Source organism: Lacerta agilis, chromosome 9, assembly GCF_009819535.1.
Source record: "Lacerta agilis isolate rLacAgi1 chromosome 9, rLacAgi1.pri, whole genome shotgun sequence".
Classification (NCBI taxonomy): Eukaryota; Metazoa; Chordata; class Lepidosauria; order Squamata; family Lacertidae; genus Lacerta; species Lacerta agilis.
This window is the reverse complement of record NC_046320.1, coordinates 14,533,386-14,555,625: the sequence shown is the minus strand read 5'-3', so window position 1 is coordinate 14,555,625 and position 22,240 is coordinate 14,533,386. Positions and strand designations below refer to the sequence as shown.

At 44.3% G+C, this 22,240-nt stretch overlaps 1 protein-coding gene across 4 annotated transcripts in view; it reads left to right on the top strand.

Annotated features, from left to right (window-relative positions):
- The window catches only part of PPARGC1A (PPARG coactivator 1 alpha), a 625,371-nt gene that overhangs the window by 509,773 nt on the left and 93,358 nt on the right, over positions 1–22,240 (top strand). For all 4 annotated transcript variants that reach the window (XM_033160824.1, XM_033160823.1, XM_033160825.1 and 1 more), the window contains one exon: positions 9,492–9,671. In XM_033160824.1, coding sequence (XP_033016715.1) covers positions 9,492–9,671 — 180 coding nt within the window. The remainder of the gene's footprint in view (positions 1–9,491; positions 9,672–22,240) is intronic.

Sequence of the window (22,240 nt, the reverse complement as noted above, 5' to 3'; positions counted from 1 at the left end):
ATCCTGTAAGTTTTTCTTATCTCTCTCTCTCTCTCTCTCCCCCCCCCCCCCCCCCCGCCGGCTTTCTATTTTAAGATTACGCTCCGGTTCCTTGAGCAAATAAAAAAAAAAAAAAAGCAACTGGCTCCTGTCATTGGGATCTCCTGCAGTTGGAAACTATTTTTATGTGCCTTTGGTTCCCTTTCCAGTCATATGCAATATTTATGCACAGAGATATTGATATGAAACGATGTCTGAAGTCTTTCCATTGGCATTTAGTGGCATCTGGTTTGGAAAAAAAAGAAGCAGCTACCTCTTTTTCTGTGTGCGCGAGGCAGATAAAATGCTTTTAAAACTTGTAAAAAAAAAAGTAGTTTTATTTTATACGGGGGGGTTATCGGCTGCAGAGCAGAGATGTTTGTGCGTGGAGAGAGACGGGCTTCATATTGGTTGCTGTGTTGTGGGAATGTGGCTTCTTGTTCTGTGCAGTACTGTGATTTTTGGGGAGGAGATGCCCTGTCGCTTCTGCTGGAATGCTTGGGCTAAGGAGTCCTGCTCCTTTAGATGGTTCTTGTGCCGCTGAGACAACAGGATGGAGCGCGAGAATAGAGTTTATGCAGGATCTCGTGCTGCTGCCGCCGCCGCCTCCACTGCTTGAGTAAAAATAGATGGCGATACATCAAACCTGCAGCTTCTGCTGGCTACAATTCATAAAGGGTAGGGGGGGGACGGAGGCAGGGGTGGGGGGGAAATAAGCAGCCCATTGGGAATCTCTGGAGTCCAGGAACAGAGGCTTGAGGGTGTCTAAATGCTTGCAGTCAGGAAAACCGAACCAAAATAAATATCTGAGCTGAAAATGGTGTAGTGTTTGAAAGTTCCTGCAACTTGGGGAAAACTTTCCCCCTCCCGGATTTTCCCAAAACAGAAGCCTCAATTGACAGCTGCTTTTACAGTCCATTCCTTATGCACCTCCCTTCAGTCTTTTAATGGGGATTACTTTTAACTAAGTGTGCATAGGATTCCAGCCTTAAATGCTTGCTTTGGCAGGAGAGAAAGCTACTGGTGATTCCCTTCTCCACACACACACACACACCCTTTAAAAAAACAAACAAACCCTGAAGATGTTGTTTTAGTGCATGGGCACATATTATTGGGCACAATCCTTTAATGCTTTCTACAGATACGTATTCCTGGCAGGAAGCAAATATAATAGAACACTCCCATTATTATTATTATCATCATCAAAAATCATGTTTAAAATATTTGCATCTGCTGACTTCTGTTTGCATATCGTAATTTTTCATCTCTTGTTTTGACTCAGTAAAGTGGAAGAGATATGGATAATTCATATGTCCTGTAGCTATTATGAGTCAAAGTGGTAAGCGAGTGACTTGCTGGCTCCAGCAGTCCTAATTTGTTTCTGAGCAGCTAGGAGCATCCAGTGGATGAGAATCATAGATTGCCGTCTTGGTTTTTGTTGCACGGGTCTCGGCTGCCGTGGCTTCGTTTTTTCCATCATGCATTATTCCTAACGCTGCTAGGAGCTTATTTGAGGAACCAATGTCTGTGGAAATGGTGACGATCTATTTTAATCACACAGTGTTCCTGCAGGAATTTCAGGCTGGTAACAAGAAAATATAATTTATGCCAGTGAGCCATTTTATTTGCTTTTGGGTTTGGGTGGTTCTTCTTGTTGTTTTTACTTGTTTAGAGGAAGGGAAGGGGGTCTGTGTGAGTTGTATCACAGATAAGGTGTCTTCTTAGTTCCATCTTTCAAAGTGGCATGCGCTTTGACCCTAGGTGCAGACAGTTTGGTTACTGGCTATAAACTGTTCCTGCTCCTCTGGGGAATCGCCTTTCCTCTGAAACGTACGACCAGCATCAAGTACGATAGGCAGCTCCCCCCCCCTTTTTGAGGCCCTCCAAATTCACTTCTGATATTAAAATACTTGAGATCCCCTTGTTCATAACAAGGAGATTCCCTGCTCCTTAATAAAGGCCTGTACATCACAGTAGCTGATCAGCGTCCCACAGCGTTTCTCTGTTTAATGAAGGTAATGTACGACGATGCTGCAAGGATTGATAAAGAGGATGCACATGGTGCATGTTTGCTTTAAGCATATCGTCCGTGTTTGGGATCTTCTCTGTCTCTCTCTCTCTCTCTCCTCCCTCTCCCTCCCTCGACTCTTTTTAACAACCTTGTTAAATACAGATTATTGTTTTCACTAATGCAATTTAAATGGCATACATCCAGCCCTCTCTCTCTCTCCCCCCCCCCCCACTCGCGCACACTGGCCATCATTTAGTTTTAAAAATTACCTTCGAAAAGCACACGAGCCTCCAAAAAGGTTAACGGAGAATGATGCTTAATTATGATGATTCATTATCATTGATGCAGTTAAGCTAATTTATTGTTTGCTCTTTAACTAAGCGTTTGGAAGGGATGGGTGAGAATGATCTGGGGGCAAAAGAAAGGCACAATAATTAGCCTTTGTGTTTAGTGACTGCTTTATCCTCTTAAAGCTTATTACAGAACTAAGGGTATAGTTGTGTCATAACTGCCGTAAGCTGTTGGCTGTATTTTTTTTTTTTTTTAAAGGGAGGGTGGAGAGACATTGCCTGCAAGGTGTACCTGTTAAAGATGTATAGACAAACGCCAAATATCTGCGACGAGGACAGTCAGATGAGGACACTTACAGGACTTGGAGTGTTAAATCTGGCATCATTCAAAGGCCAAATATAAATTAATAACAGGAACACTTGCTACTAATGTGTCTCAGATTAGAAGTGTAGTGCCGTATCTAGAAGCATAGATTTTATTATCAGGTCAACATTGGCAAGAGTCGGCGTACCTCACTTCAGATATTCCATTTGTTTTTAAAAAGCGACACTCCGGTCATTAGAGATAAATGAAAACTGCGAAGAGAAGACTTCCTTTGTTTTTAAACCTCCCCCCCCTGCCCCGAATAGAACAGTTACTTCTTATATTGCTTCAAAATGGCCACTGCAGGCCCTTTTGAAAAATGTGTACCTATTGAAAGAACCCATCCAGTTTTAACTAGGCAGTGCAGAGGGGTGGCGAGAGAATGAGGATCTATTTTTACAAATGAAAAGTAGTAAAGCGGCCAGCACGGTACCTTAGAAGTCTGTGGCGTCGGTTTTCAGCCACTGACCTCCACAACACAAACCTGGGGGATGATGCTGAGAATCTACCTTTTCAGGCAAAGACCTAGATTATCCTTTAATGAGGTCACAGGTTTCATTTGGGCATCAAGAAAAGGTCATTTCTGCATTGTAACATTTGCCAACTTTAGGATTGGAAACGTAGAGGGTGGGGAGAAACAGTTTTCATTACCACTCATTCTGTGCAGTTTCATTTGTGTGTCCCTCCACCTTTTCTTCAAGTTTGCCATATACTACATAGGTGTGTGTATAACTCAGGTAGGCCTCGAACTGTTACAGCTTTGTACTCGTTCAAAGAATAGTGATAAAGAACAGAGACTCTCCTTCCAGCCCTTAAGTTTCCCTTTCTGTGCACCTATTGTCTAATTCCCTGCATCGTCCTGCTTGACCAGTGAAAGTGGAATGGTAAGTTGTAGCCTTTGCCAGCTGCTCCAAGTCTATTGACCCTGTTTCTCTATTCCAAAGCATGCCTTGCAATTAGGTTGTCACACGTAAAGGCAGAATATGCGGGGCTGGAATCGCTGTTTCAGGGATTGCCTGTCAAATGTTTCAGGAAGTTTATTTTTTCTGAAGTCCAACTTTAGCAAGAAACCTGCACTTAGCTGTTGAAGTGTGACACGGCAGACATTGAATTCTTATGTTTGCTGGGGGAAGGGTGCTTTGAGGTTACTGATACATTCACCTTAATTGACCTCACCCGAGCAAGATTATAAATAAGGGAAACTATGCCATCTTTGAGGGTGATTGACAGGCCGTGGCATCTGAAATCCATGTGCATTTTTCGTGGTGTGTGTGTGTGTGTGTTTGGCTGCTGCATTTGACACAGATAAATCCAGGGGATGGAAAGTGGGTGGCTGGAAACCTTCATTGTTAAACTGACTACATTTTGTCACCTTTTAACAACATACCATATTTTTCGCTCCATAGGGTGCACCGGACCATAGGGCGCACCTCATTTTTAGAGGAGGAAACAAGAAAAAAAATATTTTTCTGGTTTTCCTCCTCTAAAAGCCCTGGTTTTTTTTAGGATCAGCTAAAAGTTTTGTAGATTTTTTTTTGCAAAGGGAAAAGCCCTGGTTTTTTGAGGATCAGCTAAAAGTTTTGCAGCTTTTTTGCAAAGGGGGAAAAGCAAAGCTCCTTTTGCAAAGGGGGAAGAGCAAAGAGGAAAAGCCCTGTTTTTATGGGGTTCAACTCACATTTCTGCAGCTTCTAAAGGAAAGGGAGCCTTTTCTACAGTTTCCAGACAGATAATCTAATCAGCCAGTCACATGTCGCTGGGGAAACAAACAACCTCCCTCTGCAGCACATTCAACAAAGGAGGGTGGGGCTGAAAGGGAGCCAGGACTCTTATCTCTCTCCCGATCTCTTGCTGATCAGCCGCTGATCGGGGGCCTTTCAACACCCCCTTTTCTCTTTGTAAAATAAAAAGCATGATCCTCTTTTGGGCCCCTGGGCAGTTCAGCTCCAGGGACCACCATTCGCCCCATAAGACGCACAGATATTTCCCCTTACTTTTTAGGAGGGAAAAGGTGCGTCTTATGGAGCGAAAAATACGGCAATTGCTAATTCATATGGGTGCCAACAGAGGGGAGTTCTGGCTTATGCAGAAATATATATATATCTAAAAGCTGAAGATATACTATGGACACAATGCAGCAAAAGCTAAGCACTTTTGAGTCACAACTAGTTCAGTTGCAAAGTTTAGCACCATGTTTAGTTTTGTGCCGTTAAACTCTGTAGGATTTGTGTTTGTGGCTATGGATTTAAAAACAAATCTTCATAAGGCTGTAGCCTTTCTTACCCACATTGTGACTGCTGTACAGTTGTGGATACGTTGTAAAAAGACATGTATCTTCAGTTAGCCTGACAATCTAAATTAAATGATGCTGAGACGTCTACGGAAATATACGCTGCCTAAATGTATTAGTGGAATGTGCTGTAGTATTAGCACAATGTTTGCTTTGCAATGATCCTCCATATGTAACAGTTACCTAGCCAAACTTGCCAGAGCCAAGTGTCAATCGCCGCAAGATCAGGATGGAAGGGATAAGATTTTTTAAAAATACAATTGAACATTGAAGCATCTCTCTGAAATGGAGCTCTAACAGTTTAGCAGTATGTTCTCAGAGCAAGAATGCGTTTCATGGGTAGTGAAATCAATCCATGATCCCAGGGTAGATTTCAGCCTAAACTATCCATATCCAAAAACAATTGAATAAATAAAACCATACATTTGCCTTACATTGAGCCGTCACAGGTCTACCTTGCTGCTGCTTGTCTGTTCAGATTGGTGGCCCCTATCCAGGTCTCAGACGGAAGTTTTTCCTAGCTATGTGGACTCTCTATGTCAGGGAATCTATGTATGCAGCACATACACACTACAACCGAGCTATGGGCTAGGTAGCATTAAACATCTTTTTCCATAAAAGGTAAAGGTAAAGGGACCCCTGACCATTAGGTCCAGTTGTGTCCGACTCTGGGGTCGCGGCGCTCATCTCGCTTTACTGGCCGAGGGAGCCGGTGTACAGCTTCCGGGTCATGTGGCCAGCATGACAAAGCCGCTTCTGGCGAACCAGAGCAGCGCTCAGAAATGCCGTTTACCTTCCCGCTAGAGCAGTACTTATTTATCTACTTGTACTTTGATGTGCTTTTGAACTGCTAGGTGGGCAGGAACTGGGACCGAGCAACAGGAGCTCACCCCGTCGCGGGGATTCGAACCACCGACCTTCTGATCAGCAAGCTCTCGGCTCTGTGGTTTAACCCACAGCGCCACCTGCATCCCTATCTTTTTCCATACTGCAGCTCAAACACGTGCTTTTGGCTTCATGTATAAGGCACTTGCAGAAGTTGTGCTACTGTCATCTCATGGTTGCTCCTGCATAATCCCAGCGACCTTTGCAGCTGTCACCCACTAAGACTGGAGTGAACATACAGTGACAACTACACTAGCCTCCGGTGGCAATGCTTTCCCTTGTGTGGTAAATAATGGCACCATGTTCATTTAACAGAAGATGCGTACATTGCTGGGAGTGTTGTGGGAGCAACCACCAGATGATCATCTGATAGCCAGCACCACTTCAAGTAATGTATGACGCAGGCATTGCAGGATTGGCTGGCCCAGCTATTGGACAAATGGGATACATGCCACAGGATCTTATCCTGCATAGGACACCCTGGTGTTCTTATTATCATTGCCAGGACACATAACTACTCAGTCCTGGCCAGGACTAGCTGGATTACCATGGCAACCAAAAGGATTGCTTGAGATGGTAATGGTTCTAGGGGTGTTGAAGAAGCTGTCTGCAAGTTGTCCCTTACCACATGGCAAGAAGCCAGTTCATATTTTTGTGGGGAGCAAAGGGGCAAACGCAGTTCACAGCAAATGTACAGAGCCACTCGTGGATACATCCATGATCAAAAATTCAGGAAAAGTGGTGCATTTTAGAAAACGTTATGTGGTTGATTATGTGAATATGGGGTGCGCACACAGGCCTCCCTAAATAGCGCCCCATTTGCATTTCAGTAATCCTGGATGCAGAATACTCTCTAGACTTAGTGTGAAGAAGTAGCTGTATATTTGGTACTAAATACCCAAAAGACAGTAGAAATGGTAATTTATTTCAGAAGGCACTCTTCCGTTCTGACACCACTTTCCATTCTTGGTAACATGGTTGTAGTAGTAGAGTCCTTTAAGTTCCTGGGCTCTATAATTTCTGATAACTTAAATTGGTCAAGCAACATCAATAGTATTATTAAAAAGGTCCACCAGAGGCTGTATTTCCTGCGTCAACTAAGGAAATTTAAATTGTCCCAGGAAGTGTTGATCCAATTCTACAGAGGCATCATTGAAACTGTTCTCTGTAATTCTATAACAGCTTGGTACGGTACAGCCTCCAAGAGAGACAAGAAAAGGCTCCAACGAGCTGTAAGAATTGCAGAAAGGGTAATTGGTGTTAGCTTGCCTTCAATAGAGACAATTTATGCTACCCGAGTTAGGAAGAGAGCAGAAAGAATTGTAGCAGATCCTTTACATCCCGGTCATCATCTGCTTGATTTACTTCCATCTGGACGTCGCTATAGGACTTCATATACAAAATCGGCAAGGCACAAGAATAGTTTTTTCCCTTGTGCCATTAAATTATTAAATTCATAGTTGTATAGCTTAAGGGGAGGTAAAATATGGGTGGGGTTTCTTTGCTTCTTTGTATTGTGAGAGGAACAGTGTCTGTATGTTTACATCGCAATGTAGCCGAAACAAATTCCAAGTATGTTGGAAAATGTACTTGGCCAATAAATTATTCCTATTCCTATTCCTATATCCCAGAAGGAAAGAGGCATATCAATGATGTGCAATGGGTGTGGATCCAGTAGAGGTAGGAGTTCAAATAATGGAGGGGAAAGGTGTCATCCTTGTTTGCAGGCTTGCAGATGTGCAAGGCGGAGTTGGATTGTCATCTCCTAAACCTGGGGGTAGCCTTATTAGTCTCGTTGTCGTTGGCCTATTCTGGTTCTCAGTCCACAAAAGAGGAAGAGTGGTGACCTACCTCCCAAGTCTGTTGTGAAGATGAGGCTATGTCTTTCCTATCTCTGGCTGAGGATAAGCTATGAAAAGCCAATCAGCGGTGCTGTTAAGTTTGGCCTGTGAATGGCAAGATGCTAGCCAACAGAAATATGGTCTGAGACTGTGCTCGTAGCCGGAAAGTGAAGTTATAGATTGGGAGACTCCATAAATGGAATGTGACATTTATAGATATTTGGTCATTACTTGGCAGGTGCCTGGCTTTTTTGTGTCGTGAGAAATATTTCAAAATCTGCTTATTATGAGGCTGTTGTAGCTTAGCTTATAGTAGTTTACCCAGAGTTTTGTTATGGCTAATAATTCTGGAACCCTTTGGCAGGTTGATGTGTGTGAAGCCAACAGAGATGTGTAATTTCATGTTGCCGTCTTTCCTGCTGATTTTTGCATCATAGTTTCTGCTGTGAATTCTACCATTTCTGGACCTTCCTTATGCTAAGCCCAGAGCTTGCTGGAATGGCATGCCTGCTGCTGGAAATGGCAGCCCCAGATATCCCCTCCTTTCCTGGTGGATATGTAGTGAGGGGCATAGTAAGGGGGCGGATCGCCCCAGGTTCCATAATGGAGGGGGTGACAAATTATCAAGGAACAATTACTGCCCTACTAGGGCGGGTCATAAAAAACTTTTTTTAAAAAAATGCCTGCTCCAAAGGTCCTATCTTACTATACTAGGGATTATATAGCTATATATGAAATTTCATGCATATCGGTTAATATCTTGACCCTCCTCCACCAAAATAGCTGTTCACTTGGCTGTTTTCCTATGTCGTGAAGGCTGAAATTTCAGTTCCGTGGAGCACTTGCTGTTCCCAACCCTAACCCTGTGGAAAGCTATCTAATTAGACTTTAATTTGATTTTGAGATGTTTTTAGGCTGTGATTTAATTATTGTTTGATTTTACACCAATGTTATGTATCTGATGTTAGCCACCCTGAGCCCGACTTCAGCCGGGGAGGGCGGGATATAAATAAAAGGTTTTTATTATTATTACTTGTTATTATTCCTTTGTAAGAAAATATGAAATAACGTAAAACCATTTTTGATGGGGGGGGAATCAATGGGGGGGTGTGTGACAAGAAATTTTCCACACTGGGTACCACCTGACCTTCCTACGCCTCTGTATGTAGTTTAAAGAGGAACAAATCCATGGCAGCCAGCTCCTTGTCCTCTTCATTGGCTTCCTTGTATAGGGGTGGGGAACCTCAGAATTCATCTGCTCACGTGTTTATCCCTAGGTAAGTCCAACTGAATTCCATGGGGCTTACCTCTGAGCCAACATCTGTAGCACGGCCCTGTCAGCGTGCAGCGTTATACCTTAAAAATAAACTAGACATTACCAAGGGAGAGAGGCATGGGTTTACTGTCTTCGGTTGCTGCCATGCATCTTCTATTAATTCTGGATTAACTGAGAGACCAGAAATCGTGGCCTCCGCTCTTTGATTTTTAAACGACTTCTGCACTTTGGGGGCTGCGAATGAAAAGGCAGTGGCTGTTCTCAGCGTAGGAGGGTGGTTTAGAAGGCAAAGGTCAGCCTTTCTCCAACAAGCACACAAAACACGCTCTGTTGCTCACCTGTGCCAAGCTCCTTGATACAAGTCAGCATTTTCTTCCCCAAAATGAAGTTAACTCCAGTGACCTGCTGGGTGGTATAAGTGAGTTAACTGAGATATAATTCTCCTCACGTGCTGTTGTTCTACACAGTTTCCTCTAATTAATGAAAGCGTTTCTGTCTCTTTCCTTCCCCTCTTTTCAGTGCGCTGCTCTGGTTGGTGAAGACCAGCCTCTTTGCCCAGATCTTCCAGAACTTGACCTCTCCGAATTAGATGTGAATGACTTGGATGCCGACAGCTTTTTGGGAGGACTCAAGTGGTACAGTGACCAATCGGAAATCATTTCCAATCAGTATGCCAATGAATCATCAAACATATTCGAGGTAAGGAAAAGCTTGTGCCATGTAAGCATCTTTTTTTTTAATGACACGGATGACGGTCTTTATCTGCTCTGATTTCTAATGTTTTCAAGCTGCAGTGCTTGCAGCTATTTTTCCGATTCCTTGGATATGGCTTCGGATTAGTGGGCGCTAATCCTGTAAAGAAATGGCAAAAATATCAAGATATTTAGGTGCCAGTATCGGTATTTCAAATGCCCAAACCAAGTGTCTTAGGGATGACAGTTTGGATTTCTAAAATTCTGGATCACTGGATTGAAGTTGGGGAATAACTCAGGGGTGGAATTTTGTGGCTTAGGGGTGGAGCCAGAACAGAATCTGGCACATTTTGGTAAAAGGCTGGCAGAGTCTAGTAGGCAGTTGTCAGAGTAGGACAAAAGGGGGAGTTTTCTGACCCGGATAGTGAGAGTATATTGGTTTTGTTTATCAGTCTGGTAAAACACTGGTTGGATGGCAACTCTAGGGTGAAATGCAGTTCAGGAGTGCTTGAGCTGCAAAGTTTGTTTACAAGGCGGTTCAGTGGGCCTGGGTGTAGCACTGCCTAGATCCTGTCTGCCCCCACCCCATAAAGTTAACCTGAGCATGAAATTGCAGCACATTGAGCAACACAGTCCCGCCAGCCATTTCCTAACAACATCCATGTTGGCAGCACTGACTCCCACAAATCGTGGAGTGCTGTATTGGCAAAGAAGGAACAAACACACGTGTGTGGCAAGTCGGCACCCTCTCGCGTTGTCACCCTGCCCCACTGATGCAGTGGGCCTGCTGCAGAGACTTCAAGCACTTGAGCATCTGTGGTGAAGGCGGGAAGAGTACAGAAGTCAATATGCCCTGTGGATCTACACACATTGCCAATCGACACACTGTTGACTAGGCAATACCCAGATGTAGGACCTAGAAAGCTTGTAATTTATTGTTAGGAGGCTAGCCAAGGGAACCCATGGGCCACTTTCCCCATGATTACCCCCCCTTCCTGTTTTTTGTTGTTCCACTGGCAGAGTTGTGCCAGAAGCAGATCTATGCCAGCATAAAATAATATGGATAGGAGACCTGGACCTACATAAATCCAAAAGCAAACCAGAGGTAGAGTTGGAGCTGTTAATTTTGAAAGTTCCCCACCTCCCCTTTTTTCCCACATTCTGGTGCAACTAGTCATGTGGAAATTCCCCCACCCCCTTTATAAAAATTGCAGCCAGCATCGGAGTAGCGTGTTCTATATCATCTGGCAGCGAGACGTGAAACAAACAAATTTTATTTATTTGTTTGAAACACTTTCTGTCCTGCTCTTTGGCCAAAAAGGCTCCCAGAGCAGTTTCCATGCAATTAATAATAATAAAAAAAACAAGACATCCCCTGCCTGCAAGCTTTTCATTTGTGTCTTTGTCTTTTAGACTGTAAAAGACACAGGGGGAAAGAAGAAAACTGGAAAACTCAGACAGCAGTTCTGAGTTACATAATAGTTCTTATGACCAGCTAGAATGGAAACAGTTTAGGGAGGGGAGGATCCATATGGAACTAGCCTTCCAGGAGATGCAATGGAGTCATCCTGCTTCTCATCTTTCCCTCTGCCGCTGACTGATGGAAGGGCTGCTGCCAGGTGAGAAGCAAGATGGAGAAGGTCTTTCAGCAGAGTTAATGGAGTCATCCTGCTTCCACCTGCATACCTCTACAACTAAACAAAGAAAAGCAAGCCTGATATGGACCAATGGAGTTGAGACACTCTTTTTTGGGGTGGGGTGAAACAAACTGTTATCCCAAGTCAAAGTACCCCAATATCATTCCATGTCATGATACTGTTGGCGTATTGCTCATCCAGTGCCATGGTGGTCTCTTCCTGAGCTGGTGGGCATTGTCTTGGGGGGTATGTTGTGGACCTTTTGTTTTCCTGACGGATTTCAGCCATCCTTTGATCTAGTTAGGAAGAGGGGTGGACTTTATTTCCTTTGGCAAATCCCTGGTTGGGGTTTCAGGGCTTCCAAAAATCTCTTAAGACTTGTCAGAATGGCTTCCCAGAGGCTGGCTAAATGGGCTCCTGATGGCTTTGGGGGAATTTTGTCAAAGCCTTTCTTGCCCTCTGGAATGCAGAAATTTGGTTGACATGTTTTCTCTTTGATGCTGACTAGGGCATCAGTGGAGAAAGACTCAGGTTAATGCAATAGGACAGGATGTAGAACCTGCTTTGGTGCCTTCTTTGTCACCCTACCTGCAACATGGTATGTGTTTACCCACCATTATTGTGTTGGTACAGTTCTGGCCAGTGGAGGCTTTCTGAGTGGTGATGGGACTTCTATATTCTGGCAACCAAGGTGTGCCTGTTTGCCAAGTGCCTTGCAGATTGTTTGCATTTTGACTTAACTCTACGTTAATTGCAGATAGGGTTCTGGATGTTCTTGCACTGGTCACATTTATGTGTAAAACTTCCCGTTTCTGCAGCCCGAGGATGTGGACACGTTGCCTGGTGCGTGTTTGCCTCTCCTGGATGTAGGGTGCTGGCAAGTGGAGGTTGTTTGTGCCTCCTTGAAGAAAGGGGAATTTCCCGTGGCTTTGGGAGTGGTTGTGGCAGGACCCCTTCAGATTGCACTGATAACTTTTGCCCAGTCTCTGAAGTGTTGTCTTTTGGCAAAACGCTCCAGTGTGTGGCAGCCCAACTTCAAGCCTTCGTTGCTAGCTATGATAATCTAGGATCCCGTATCAGTCTGGTTTACAACCTGTTTGCAACAGATGTTTGCACAATGACTTGCACTGCACTTGGTGGATGACCTCCATTGTAAGATGATCATGCAATATATCATGGTCCCCTCTGATCTACCATGGTATCCTTCTGATCTACCTTGCTGACTTGGGGCTAGGGAGTCTATCTCTCTATCTCTCTATCTCTCCATCTCTCTGTCTCTTTTCTGGTCCTTTTCTGGTCTATCACTTTTCTGGCCCCAGCCTGGTAGAATGCTCTCCCACAAGAGACCAGGGCCCTGCAGGATCTAACATCTTTCCACCGGGCCTGCAAGACGGAGCTGTTCCGTCAGGCCTTTGGTCCGGGCCCAGTCTAACCCCCTTCCTTCTTCTTTCCTCTTTCTATGGGACCCTGTATGTAAGTGGCCTCTTGGCTCCTTCTGTCGGCCCACATAGGACCAGCACGGGTGGCCGGGCCTGGTGAACATTTAATATTCCTTACCCCTATGGTTGTGATTCGTGGGTTCCCACCAAATTTTATTTTGATTTTAAATGTGATTTTGAACTGTATTTTAATCAGTTGTTTGGTTTTGTGTTTTTAATGTATTATATATTTGGTGTTAGCAGCCCTGTGCCCGGTCTTGGCCGGGGAGGGCGGAGTATTAATAATAATAATAATAATAATAATAATAATAATAATAATGGAGCATAGGTCTTGGAAGCTGGTACTCAAACTGTTGCTCTACCCTGTAGTCATTGCTGTAAGTCTTCACCTTGCATCTTTTGCTATTTAACAGCCATGCAGAACCAGGAGGTGAGATAATCTGTGGCTTTTTGGTACCGTTGATGGCACCTAGTTCTATTTCTGCTTTTCATCAACTAAAATTCAGAGGTGTTGCTGGTTAGGATGCCAGGTGGTCTAGGAACAAGCATACAACCTTTTCTAGGTGGGGTTGCATTCTGCCAACCTCAGCTAGCATGGGCAATGGCCAGGGATAATTGGACTTGTAGGCCAGGAACTTCGAGAGGGCAATAGATTCCCCACCCCTGGTCTAAAGGAAATATTCATTTGTCCCCCCTACTTAGGTACGGCTGGGTGAAGAACCCCCGCCCCACAAACTTTGCAACCTTTTTTGTGGGCTGTGATGCTGGGGTTCCCTTTGGTTAGTTTTGTTGTTGTTGGGGGAGGCTGTGGACATGGGGAAGTTTGCCCATTGTGACGGGTGGGAAGGGGATGTGTAGCTATAGTTTCCCTGTATAATATGGACAACCCTTATTTTCCCACTGCTGCTCTGGGATCCACAGGAATAGCGGCAGCTTGTTTTAGCTCCCTTAGTCCTAGCAAAACTCGGCTTACCTTTTGGGAAGCATTTTGTTCCCCATTCCTAAATTTGTGCCTTAATGATACTTTGGCTGTGTGTGTGAGAGAGAAGGGGCAGGGAGGGAATGGCAGCTCAACAAGGTGTTCAAGTGAAGGGATGTGTCTGTTCCTGTATTACTTACAGGTGAAACTCGAAAAATTAGACTATCATGGAAAGGTTCATTTCTTTCAGTAATTCAACTTAAAAGGTGAAACTAATATATGAGATAGACTCATGACATGCAAAGTGAGATATGTGATGATTATGGCGTACAGCTGATGAGAACCCCAAATTAACAATCTCAACTTCGGGGTTTTCATCAGCTGAATACCAAAATCATCCCAATTATAACAAACAAAGGCTTGACATATCTCGCTTTGCATGTCATGAGACTATCTCATATATTAAACTCCAGTAGCTAATGAAAACAATTGCTTACATAAATGGACTTTTCCATGATATTCTAATTTTTCGAGTTTCACCTGTATTCTGGTTGCCTTCCTGATCAGTTGATTCCTTTCCTTTCTGACCCAGGAGGCAAGAGGTTGATGCTGCAGCCTCAGCAATTTTGGGCATATGCTCCCTCCAACCTGTTCCTCCGGCAAATATTAGGGGGCTGGCAAGCAAATTCCCTTTTGGCTGGGGTGCATAGCTGTCAACCCTCCCTGCTGTTTCCCAATGCTATAATAAGGGAATTTCCTGCAAAAAAGGGGAAAAGGTTGACAGCTATGCCAGTGGGGTGAAATCTCTCTGTGCCTTGCTTGTGCCACATTACCATCAATGTGTGGCAAAGCTGTTTTGAAGGAATCCCTTATTTATTCAAAATAATTTATATCCTGCTCTTCCTCCCTCAGGAGTCCTGAGAAGTGTACACTAAACACAGTAAAACTATATATAAAAAACAGTAGCACAACAATAAAACGAAGAGCAGCCAAAATCTCCAAATGGACTTAAACTAATTTTAAAAATGTGTGTGTGTGTGTGTGTGTGTGTGTGTGTGTGTGTGTAATTGACCTAAGCAGAAGCACTGAAAGGGCCGAATGAATACCTACTGGAGATGGAGGGGGCACTACTGGAAAGTCCCTCTCGGACATTGTTACCTTATAAAATACCTGAAGCCCTTTCAGTGGTTTCCAGACTTACTAAATTCAGGATGTTGTACTGTGTGTGCTGTGTGTGTGTGTGTGTGTGTGTGTGTGTGTCCAGGACTTGAAGCAGGCAGTCTTTTATCTGATGCTGAGGCTTAGCCTAGTGAGCTGAACTGGGACTATATTTTGCTCATAAAACGTTGAGGGAGTTATTGACATTCTGTTAGGGTTGTGATGAAAATTCGGATCCTTTAAGTGGATCAAAGCAGAAGTGCATCTAGAAGTGGCTCTTCTATGCAAACCTCTGGATTCTGTTGGATCAAAGGTAAAGGTAAAGGACCCCTGGACGGTTAAGTCCAGTCAAAGGCAACTATGGGGTTGTGGCGCTCATCTCACTTTCAGGCTGAGGGAACAGGCGTTTGTCCACAGACAGCTTTCCGGGTCGTGTGGACAGTAGGACTAAGCTGCATCTGGCGCAACGGAACACCGTGACGGAAACCAGGGCACACGAAAACACAATTTACCTTCCCGCCACAACGGTACCTATTCATCTACTTGCACTGGTGTGCTTTCGAACTGCTAGTTTGGCAGAAGCTGGGACAGAGCAACGGGAGCTCACTCCGTCGCGGGGATTCGAACTGCCGACCTTTCGATCGGCAAGCCCAAGAGGCTCAGTGGTTTAGACCACAGTGATAACCATATTGCCTCTGCAGAACCAATCTCTGAAGGCAGGTGAATCATAGAATCATAGAGTTGGAAGAGACCACAAGGGCCATCCAGTCCAACCCCCTGCCAAGCAGGAAACACCACCAAAGCATTCCTGACAGATGGCTGTCAAGCCTCTGCTTAAAGACCTCCAAAGAAGGAGACTCCACCACACTCCTTGGCAGCAAATTCCACTGCCGAACAGCTCTCACTGTCAGGAAGTTCTTCCTAATGTTTAGGTGGAATCTTCTTTCTTGTAGTTTGAATCCATTGCCCCGTGTCCGCTTCTCTGGAGCAGCAGAAAACAACCTTTCACCCTCCTCTATATGACATCCCTTTATATATTTGAACATGGCTATCATATCACCCCTTAACCTTCTCTTCTCCAGGCTAAACATACCCAGCTCCCTAAGCCGTTCCTCATAAGGCATCGTTTCCAGGCCTTTGACCATTTTGGTTGCCCTCTTCTGGACACGTTCCAGCTTGTCAGTATCCTTCTTCAACTGTGGTGCCCAGAACTGGACATGTGGTAATGCTCACACCATTTTTGATTGCAGAACAGGGATCACTTGTTTGAGGTTTTGGGACTTGTGTATCCCCCCCCCATTGCAATGTAACACCACCCTGTGTAGGTTGATATTCTTTTTTGGGTGGGGGGCAAAGTTTTATTTTTTTAAAGCAACCCAGCACTGCTGCCCTGACCTAATTTGCATGCTGCTTCAAAGTTAGAAATGCACCTAAAAACTTCGGGAGGTGCAATCGTAGATGGCTTGCATCATAATGCACTTTGGCACCCTGGATAAGCAAACTGGTCCCGCTCGGCTCTCATCCGTTCTCCCAAAGCATCAGCAAATGGCACACTTTGCGTCTTCCTCCATGCCAAGCTTTCCCTCTCACGGCACCTTCTTAGGATGGGAGCTGTGTCCAGAAGCTCATTGCTGCTGGTAGAGTGCAATTGGATTTACTTCCCGGTAAGTGTGATTACAGTTTCAGACTTAATCTTCTTCTTAACGATTAAGAGTCTGGCCAAAGAACCTTTTTTTCCCCCTGTACAGTTGAGCAGGGGAAAAGTTCAGCCTTTCCCCCAAAGGATCTGGATAGGAATTGGGTGCGTATGCTAAATCGAGCAGCCAAAATGAAGCGATGTGTGTCTTCTTGACCACCAGGTTTATCCTCCAGCACCTTGTGACGTCCACTGCCACTGTTTTGCCAGCTTTTCTTTTTAAATTAAGGTACAATTAAGCCTTGTCATTTCATTAGAGAAATTTATAGAGATGGATGTATGCAGTAGCTATGCAAGCTACTACTGTTCGTATCTTTGAACAGAGATGCATATTCTGTATTCTCAACACTTGGCAGATTTAGATTGCGGGAGTGCTTCAAAGCACCTACATAATTATTATTATTATTTTAAAAAAATACTTCTGCATATTTGAAAGAGGGATTTACCTTGACATGCTTCTAAATGGAAGGAATCTGATATTTTAAAAATTATGTCTGATTTTAAATTCACATAAATACCATGTAAATATTATCTGTCACAAACTTAATGCCATCAGAATTACCAATACACCTGTTCTGTACTGATTCCAATACAAGACAAATAGTGCCCAGTTTTGTTTAAAAGTCATATTGGCTGCGTTGTAATTGTTCCTACCTAGTAGTTTTATGCATGACTGTTATCTTCCATGACTTCATCTTGAAGATACGAACAAATAAAAGTATTTCATGGATTGGCTTACTGCAGGAGTGCATCTTAGTTTAGCCATAAAAAGGTAAAGGTAAAGGGACCCCTGACTATTAGGTCCAGTCGTGTCCGACTCTGGGGTTGCAGCGCTCATCTCGCGTTAAAGGCTGAGGGAGCCGGCGTACAGCTTCTGAGACATGTGGCCAGCATGACTAAGCCACTTCTGGCGAACCAGAACAGCCCACGGAAAAGCCATTTACCTTCCCACTGGAGCGGTACCTATTTTTCTACTTGCACTTTGATGTGCTTTCAAACTTCTAAGTGGACAGGAGCTGGGACCGTTGTGGGGAATCGAACCGCCAACCTTCTGATCAGCAAGCCCTAGGCTCTGTGGTTTAGCCCACAGCGCCACCCGCGTCCCTTTGTTTAGCCATAGAACATAGCACAATATCCTTTTTCTGTATCACCATAAGTAGCTAATGGCCAAGTGGGGTCCACTATAGAAATCAAAACAGTACAGTATTTTAAAACATTTGCCATTGTACAAAACAACAATATATGAAATACTGATAAATGCAGGTAATACAAAATCTGACCATGTAATTGCATAATGCCAAACAACATTCTAAGTTGGCCTCTGACATTGGAGGAAGCCGAGTCTTGTTATTTATTGATGATCTATTTATTTTATTTATTTAACAAATTTATGTACTACTTGGTGGTAGAGAAAACCTCAAAGCAGTTTACAAGGAAGATAAAACCACGAAATAATCACTAAACGTTTTACAGCCATAATTTAAAACGTACAAGAGGTTAGAACGGCAATAGAATAGACTAAAACAAATTAAATTTCCTACAAACACTCTGGGTAAGCTTGTCTAAATAAGAATGTCTTCCGCAGGCACCAAAAAGAGTACAGTGAAGGCACCTGCCTGATATCAATTTTAACGTTTAACGTAATATTGATGATCACGATAATCCACACCACCTACAGTCCGAAGTGCTTGACTTGCAGCAACGGATACATTGTGCAAGTCTGCTGATCATACAGTTTGGTTCCAAGAGTGGAATTTGCCTGTTAAAATGTGGAGAGGTCACATTTTTTTTCCTGCACAATCTGTGGGTTGTTGAGCTATAGCTGTTTCTGTCCAGTGTGTGGATTGTGAAATATTGCTGGAAGCGCTGGAAGATGCTTTGCATCCTATTTGAGGCAAAACAAGCACACATTCTTCTTTGCCCTCGTGCAGGTAGCTTCAGAGCCAACAGTTTATGTGTTCCTGCCTCACCTTTGAATTTGCGACCAGACAGGGTTAGTTTGATCTGACATGGATATTGGAGAAACAGGATGGTATTCCTCTAGATTCTGACCACTTGCTCTAAGGTCTTTCAAGCTTTGATGGCTAGCTAACTTTTGGAGGATCGAAGGAAGGAAAATAAGCCAACAGCTCTCTTAAAACACAAGTTTATGTACGGCTGCCAGCGATGCTGAAAGTTGGACTTCCCCCTCCGATCTTCACAATTTCCCTCCATGTTTTCTTTGTCTTAACACTTTCACTGTATTCAGGTGGAAAAAAGGTAAAGGTAAAGGACCCTTGGGTGGTTAAGTCCAGTCAAAGGTGACTACAATCGTATCTCGGGTTACGTACGCTCTGGGTTGTGTACTTTTTGTGTTACGAACTCCGCTAACCCGGAAGTGCAAACCGACGCACGATTTGCACATGCGCAGAGCGTTTTTCGTGGGGGTTTTTTAACAAATTGTTTGGGTTACGTCCTTTTCGGGTTACGTACTGTAACCCGGAACGGATTAAGTACGTAACCTGGGGTACCACTGTATGGGGTTGCGGCGCTCATCTTGCTTTCAGGCCGAGGGAGCCGACGTTTGTCCACAGACAGCTTTCCGGGTCATGTGGACATCAGGACTAAACTGCTTCTGGCGCAACGGAACACTGTGACAGAAGCCAGAGCGCATGGAAATGTCATTTACCTTCCCACCGCCTATTTATCTACTTGCACTGACATGCTTTCGAACTGCTAGGTTGGCAGAAGCTGGGACACAGCAACGGGAGCTCACCCTGTTGCGCGAATTCAAACTGTCAACCTTCCGATCGGTGAGTCCAAGAGGCTCAGTGATTTAGACCACAGCGCCACCCGCTCCCCTGTATACAACAGTCGCTTGGGTCTGGTGCTCTTTTCTTTATGGCGGGGGGGGTGGGGTGGGGCTCAAGAACCAGATATCCCCAAATGCTGGATTATTCCCCCCATGCTGCTTTCAAGAGAGATTTTGCCACAAGGTTTCACCTTTGTTAAATTTCATGTTCTTTTCCTGCATATTGATTGAATACCTCAGGTTTTATAGTTGAACCAGAGCTGGCCCAAGACACCTTGCTCCTTAAGGCAGGGAATCCACTCCTCTGCCCCCCAGGCCTTTGGGAGGTTGGGTATTCTGCAATGGTAATTGTGTGCATGGAATGAGGGAGGGGACCTGCAGCAATAAATGACGAGTAGTCTCTTATGTACCACAATTTATAACTGGCAAGATCTGTCTGATCAGAGCTAAATTGTGTATTGTGTCTCAGGCCCCCCCCCATCTGTTTTCATGGCAAAACAATATACCACGTTGAGTAAAGAACACAGGGAAAGAGCGTTTTCTTTGCCATTACAGTGGTACTCTGGGTTACGCACACCCCATGTTGCGGATGTTCGAGTTGCGAACGCCCACAACCCGGAATTGTTTCCAGAGCACACGCGACCCCTGGATCCGCAGAAGCATTCTGCACACTTCGCACATGCGCAGAAGCGCTCAAATCGTGCTTCTTCCAGGTCCTCCCCCGTGTGTTCGTGATACGCCCGCCCGCGTTATGTACCGCGACCTGGAACGAATTGCATACGTAACCCAGGCTACCGCTGTTATAGTCTGTCCCTGCATGCAGATTACATGACCCTCAGGTGGGCTTGCTTGAATAGAGTTGCCTTTTTACTTCTGCAGTAAGGCAGTGTTTGCTGTTTTATACTTTTTGTGTATGGAGAAACATCAAGTCACATGAGCTTCCACCTGCAGTCTGAAGTCGTGCAGTCTAGATGCAGGTTTCCCATCTCGATGAGAGCTAGGCCAAAGTATTTGAGTGACTTACCTGTATAGTCAAAACAAAATAAAATAAAAAATTCCTTCCAGTAGCACCTTAGAGACCAACTAAGTTTGTTCTTGGTATGAGCTTTCGTGTGCATGCACACTTCATGAAAGCTCATACCAAAAACAAACTTAGTTGGTCTCTAAGGTGCTACTGGAAGGAATTTTTTATTTTATTTTGTTTCGACTATGGCAGACCAACACGGCTACCTACCTGTAACTTACCTGGATAGAGCAGTCAACAACCATTCTGTCCTAGCTGGGCAGGTGTGGGTGGAATGGGACTATTCTATGCTTCCTGGCTATTCTATGCATCAAGGCTGATGATACTACCTTGATGGCAGAAAGTGAGGAGGAATTAAAGAACCTTTTAATGAGGGAGAAAGAGGAGAGCGCAAAATATGGTCTGAAGCTCAACATCAAAAAAACTAAGATCATGGCCACTGGTCCCATCACCTCCTGGCAAATAGAAGGGGAAGAAATGGAGGCAGTGAGAGATTTCACTTTCTTGGGTTCCATGATCACTGCAGATGGTGACAGCAGTCACGAAATTAGAAGACGCCTGCTTCTTGGGAGAAGAGCAATGACAAACCTAGACAGCATCTTAAAAAGCAAAGACATCACCTTGCCGACAAAGGTCCGTATAGTTAAAGCTATGGTTTTCTTAGTAGTAATGTATGGAAGTGAGAGCTGGACCATAAAAAAGGCTGATCACCAAAGAATTGATGCTTTTGAATTATGGTGCTGGAGGAGACTCTTGAGAGTCCCATGGACTGCAAGAAGATCAAACCTATCCATTCTCAAGGAAATCGGCCCTGAGTGCTCACTGGAAGGACAGATCCTGAAGTTGAGGCTCCAGTACTTTGGCCACCTCATGAGAAGAGAAGACTCCCTGGAAAAGACCCTGATGTTGGGAAAGATGGAGGGCACAAGGAGAAGGGGACGACAGAGGATGAGATGGTTGGACAGTGTTCTCGAAGCTACTAACATGAGTTTGGCCAAACTGCGAGAGGCAGTGAAGGATAGGCGTGCCTGGCGTGCTCTGGTCCATGGGGTCACGAAGAGTCGGACACGACTGAACGACTGAACAACAACAACAATGCTTCCTGGAAATCTTGGATTGCCTTCCTGTCTACCAAACTGTGCACCTACTTGCAATCGGCACCGTCTCTCTAAAGGATGTTTTTTTTTCTGCCATAGCAGCTTCCCAGGCTTTCAGTGCTCTCTATTCAGTACTTTAATACCAATTTGGGGAAATGGGTACTCTCACTTCTGTACTGCCACTATGAATCCTATTGCGCAGTTTAATGCCTGATGCGCAGGCGTGTGTGCAAGCTTAAGTATATTGAAAGTAATATTTAAACCCATGAAAGGGTGTAATAAACACATGGTGTCCTACGGAGGTAGCTTTGGATACAAATATATGCATGGATGTTTTGTATACGTATACATCCAAAGTCAATGTTGAGGTGAAAATATCATTTATATTTTCTTCTTAAAAAGAGAAGGCATGTGCTTGCTGCTCAGGAATAAGTCCCACTGAGATGAGTGGGACTTACACAAGAGCGATTTGAGGGGGCGACAACCGCCAGTCTCCAGCAGTGCTCGAAACAGTGACATTTGCAAAAGTAGCATACATTGATGTGGTGCAAATTTTACCTATTTAAAAAGACTTTCCCCTGAATTTCTTCCCTATTCTTTCAGTGAACCGAGATTTCGACTGCCACACTGTCATTCATTATTATTGCGGTGAACAATTGAACGTGTGTGTTTGTGTTCAGCTCGGTCCGAGGTACTTCCAGGACTGTGATGCATGTAAGGTATTTGGGAAACGAAATATAAGCTACTGTGCTTCTCTGTGGGCAGCCAACGAAGTTTATTACAAGCCGTAAGGATGAGGGGGGGACAAAAGGGAT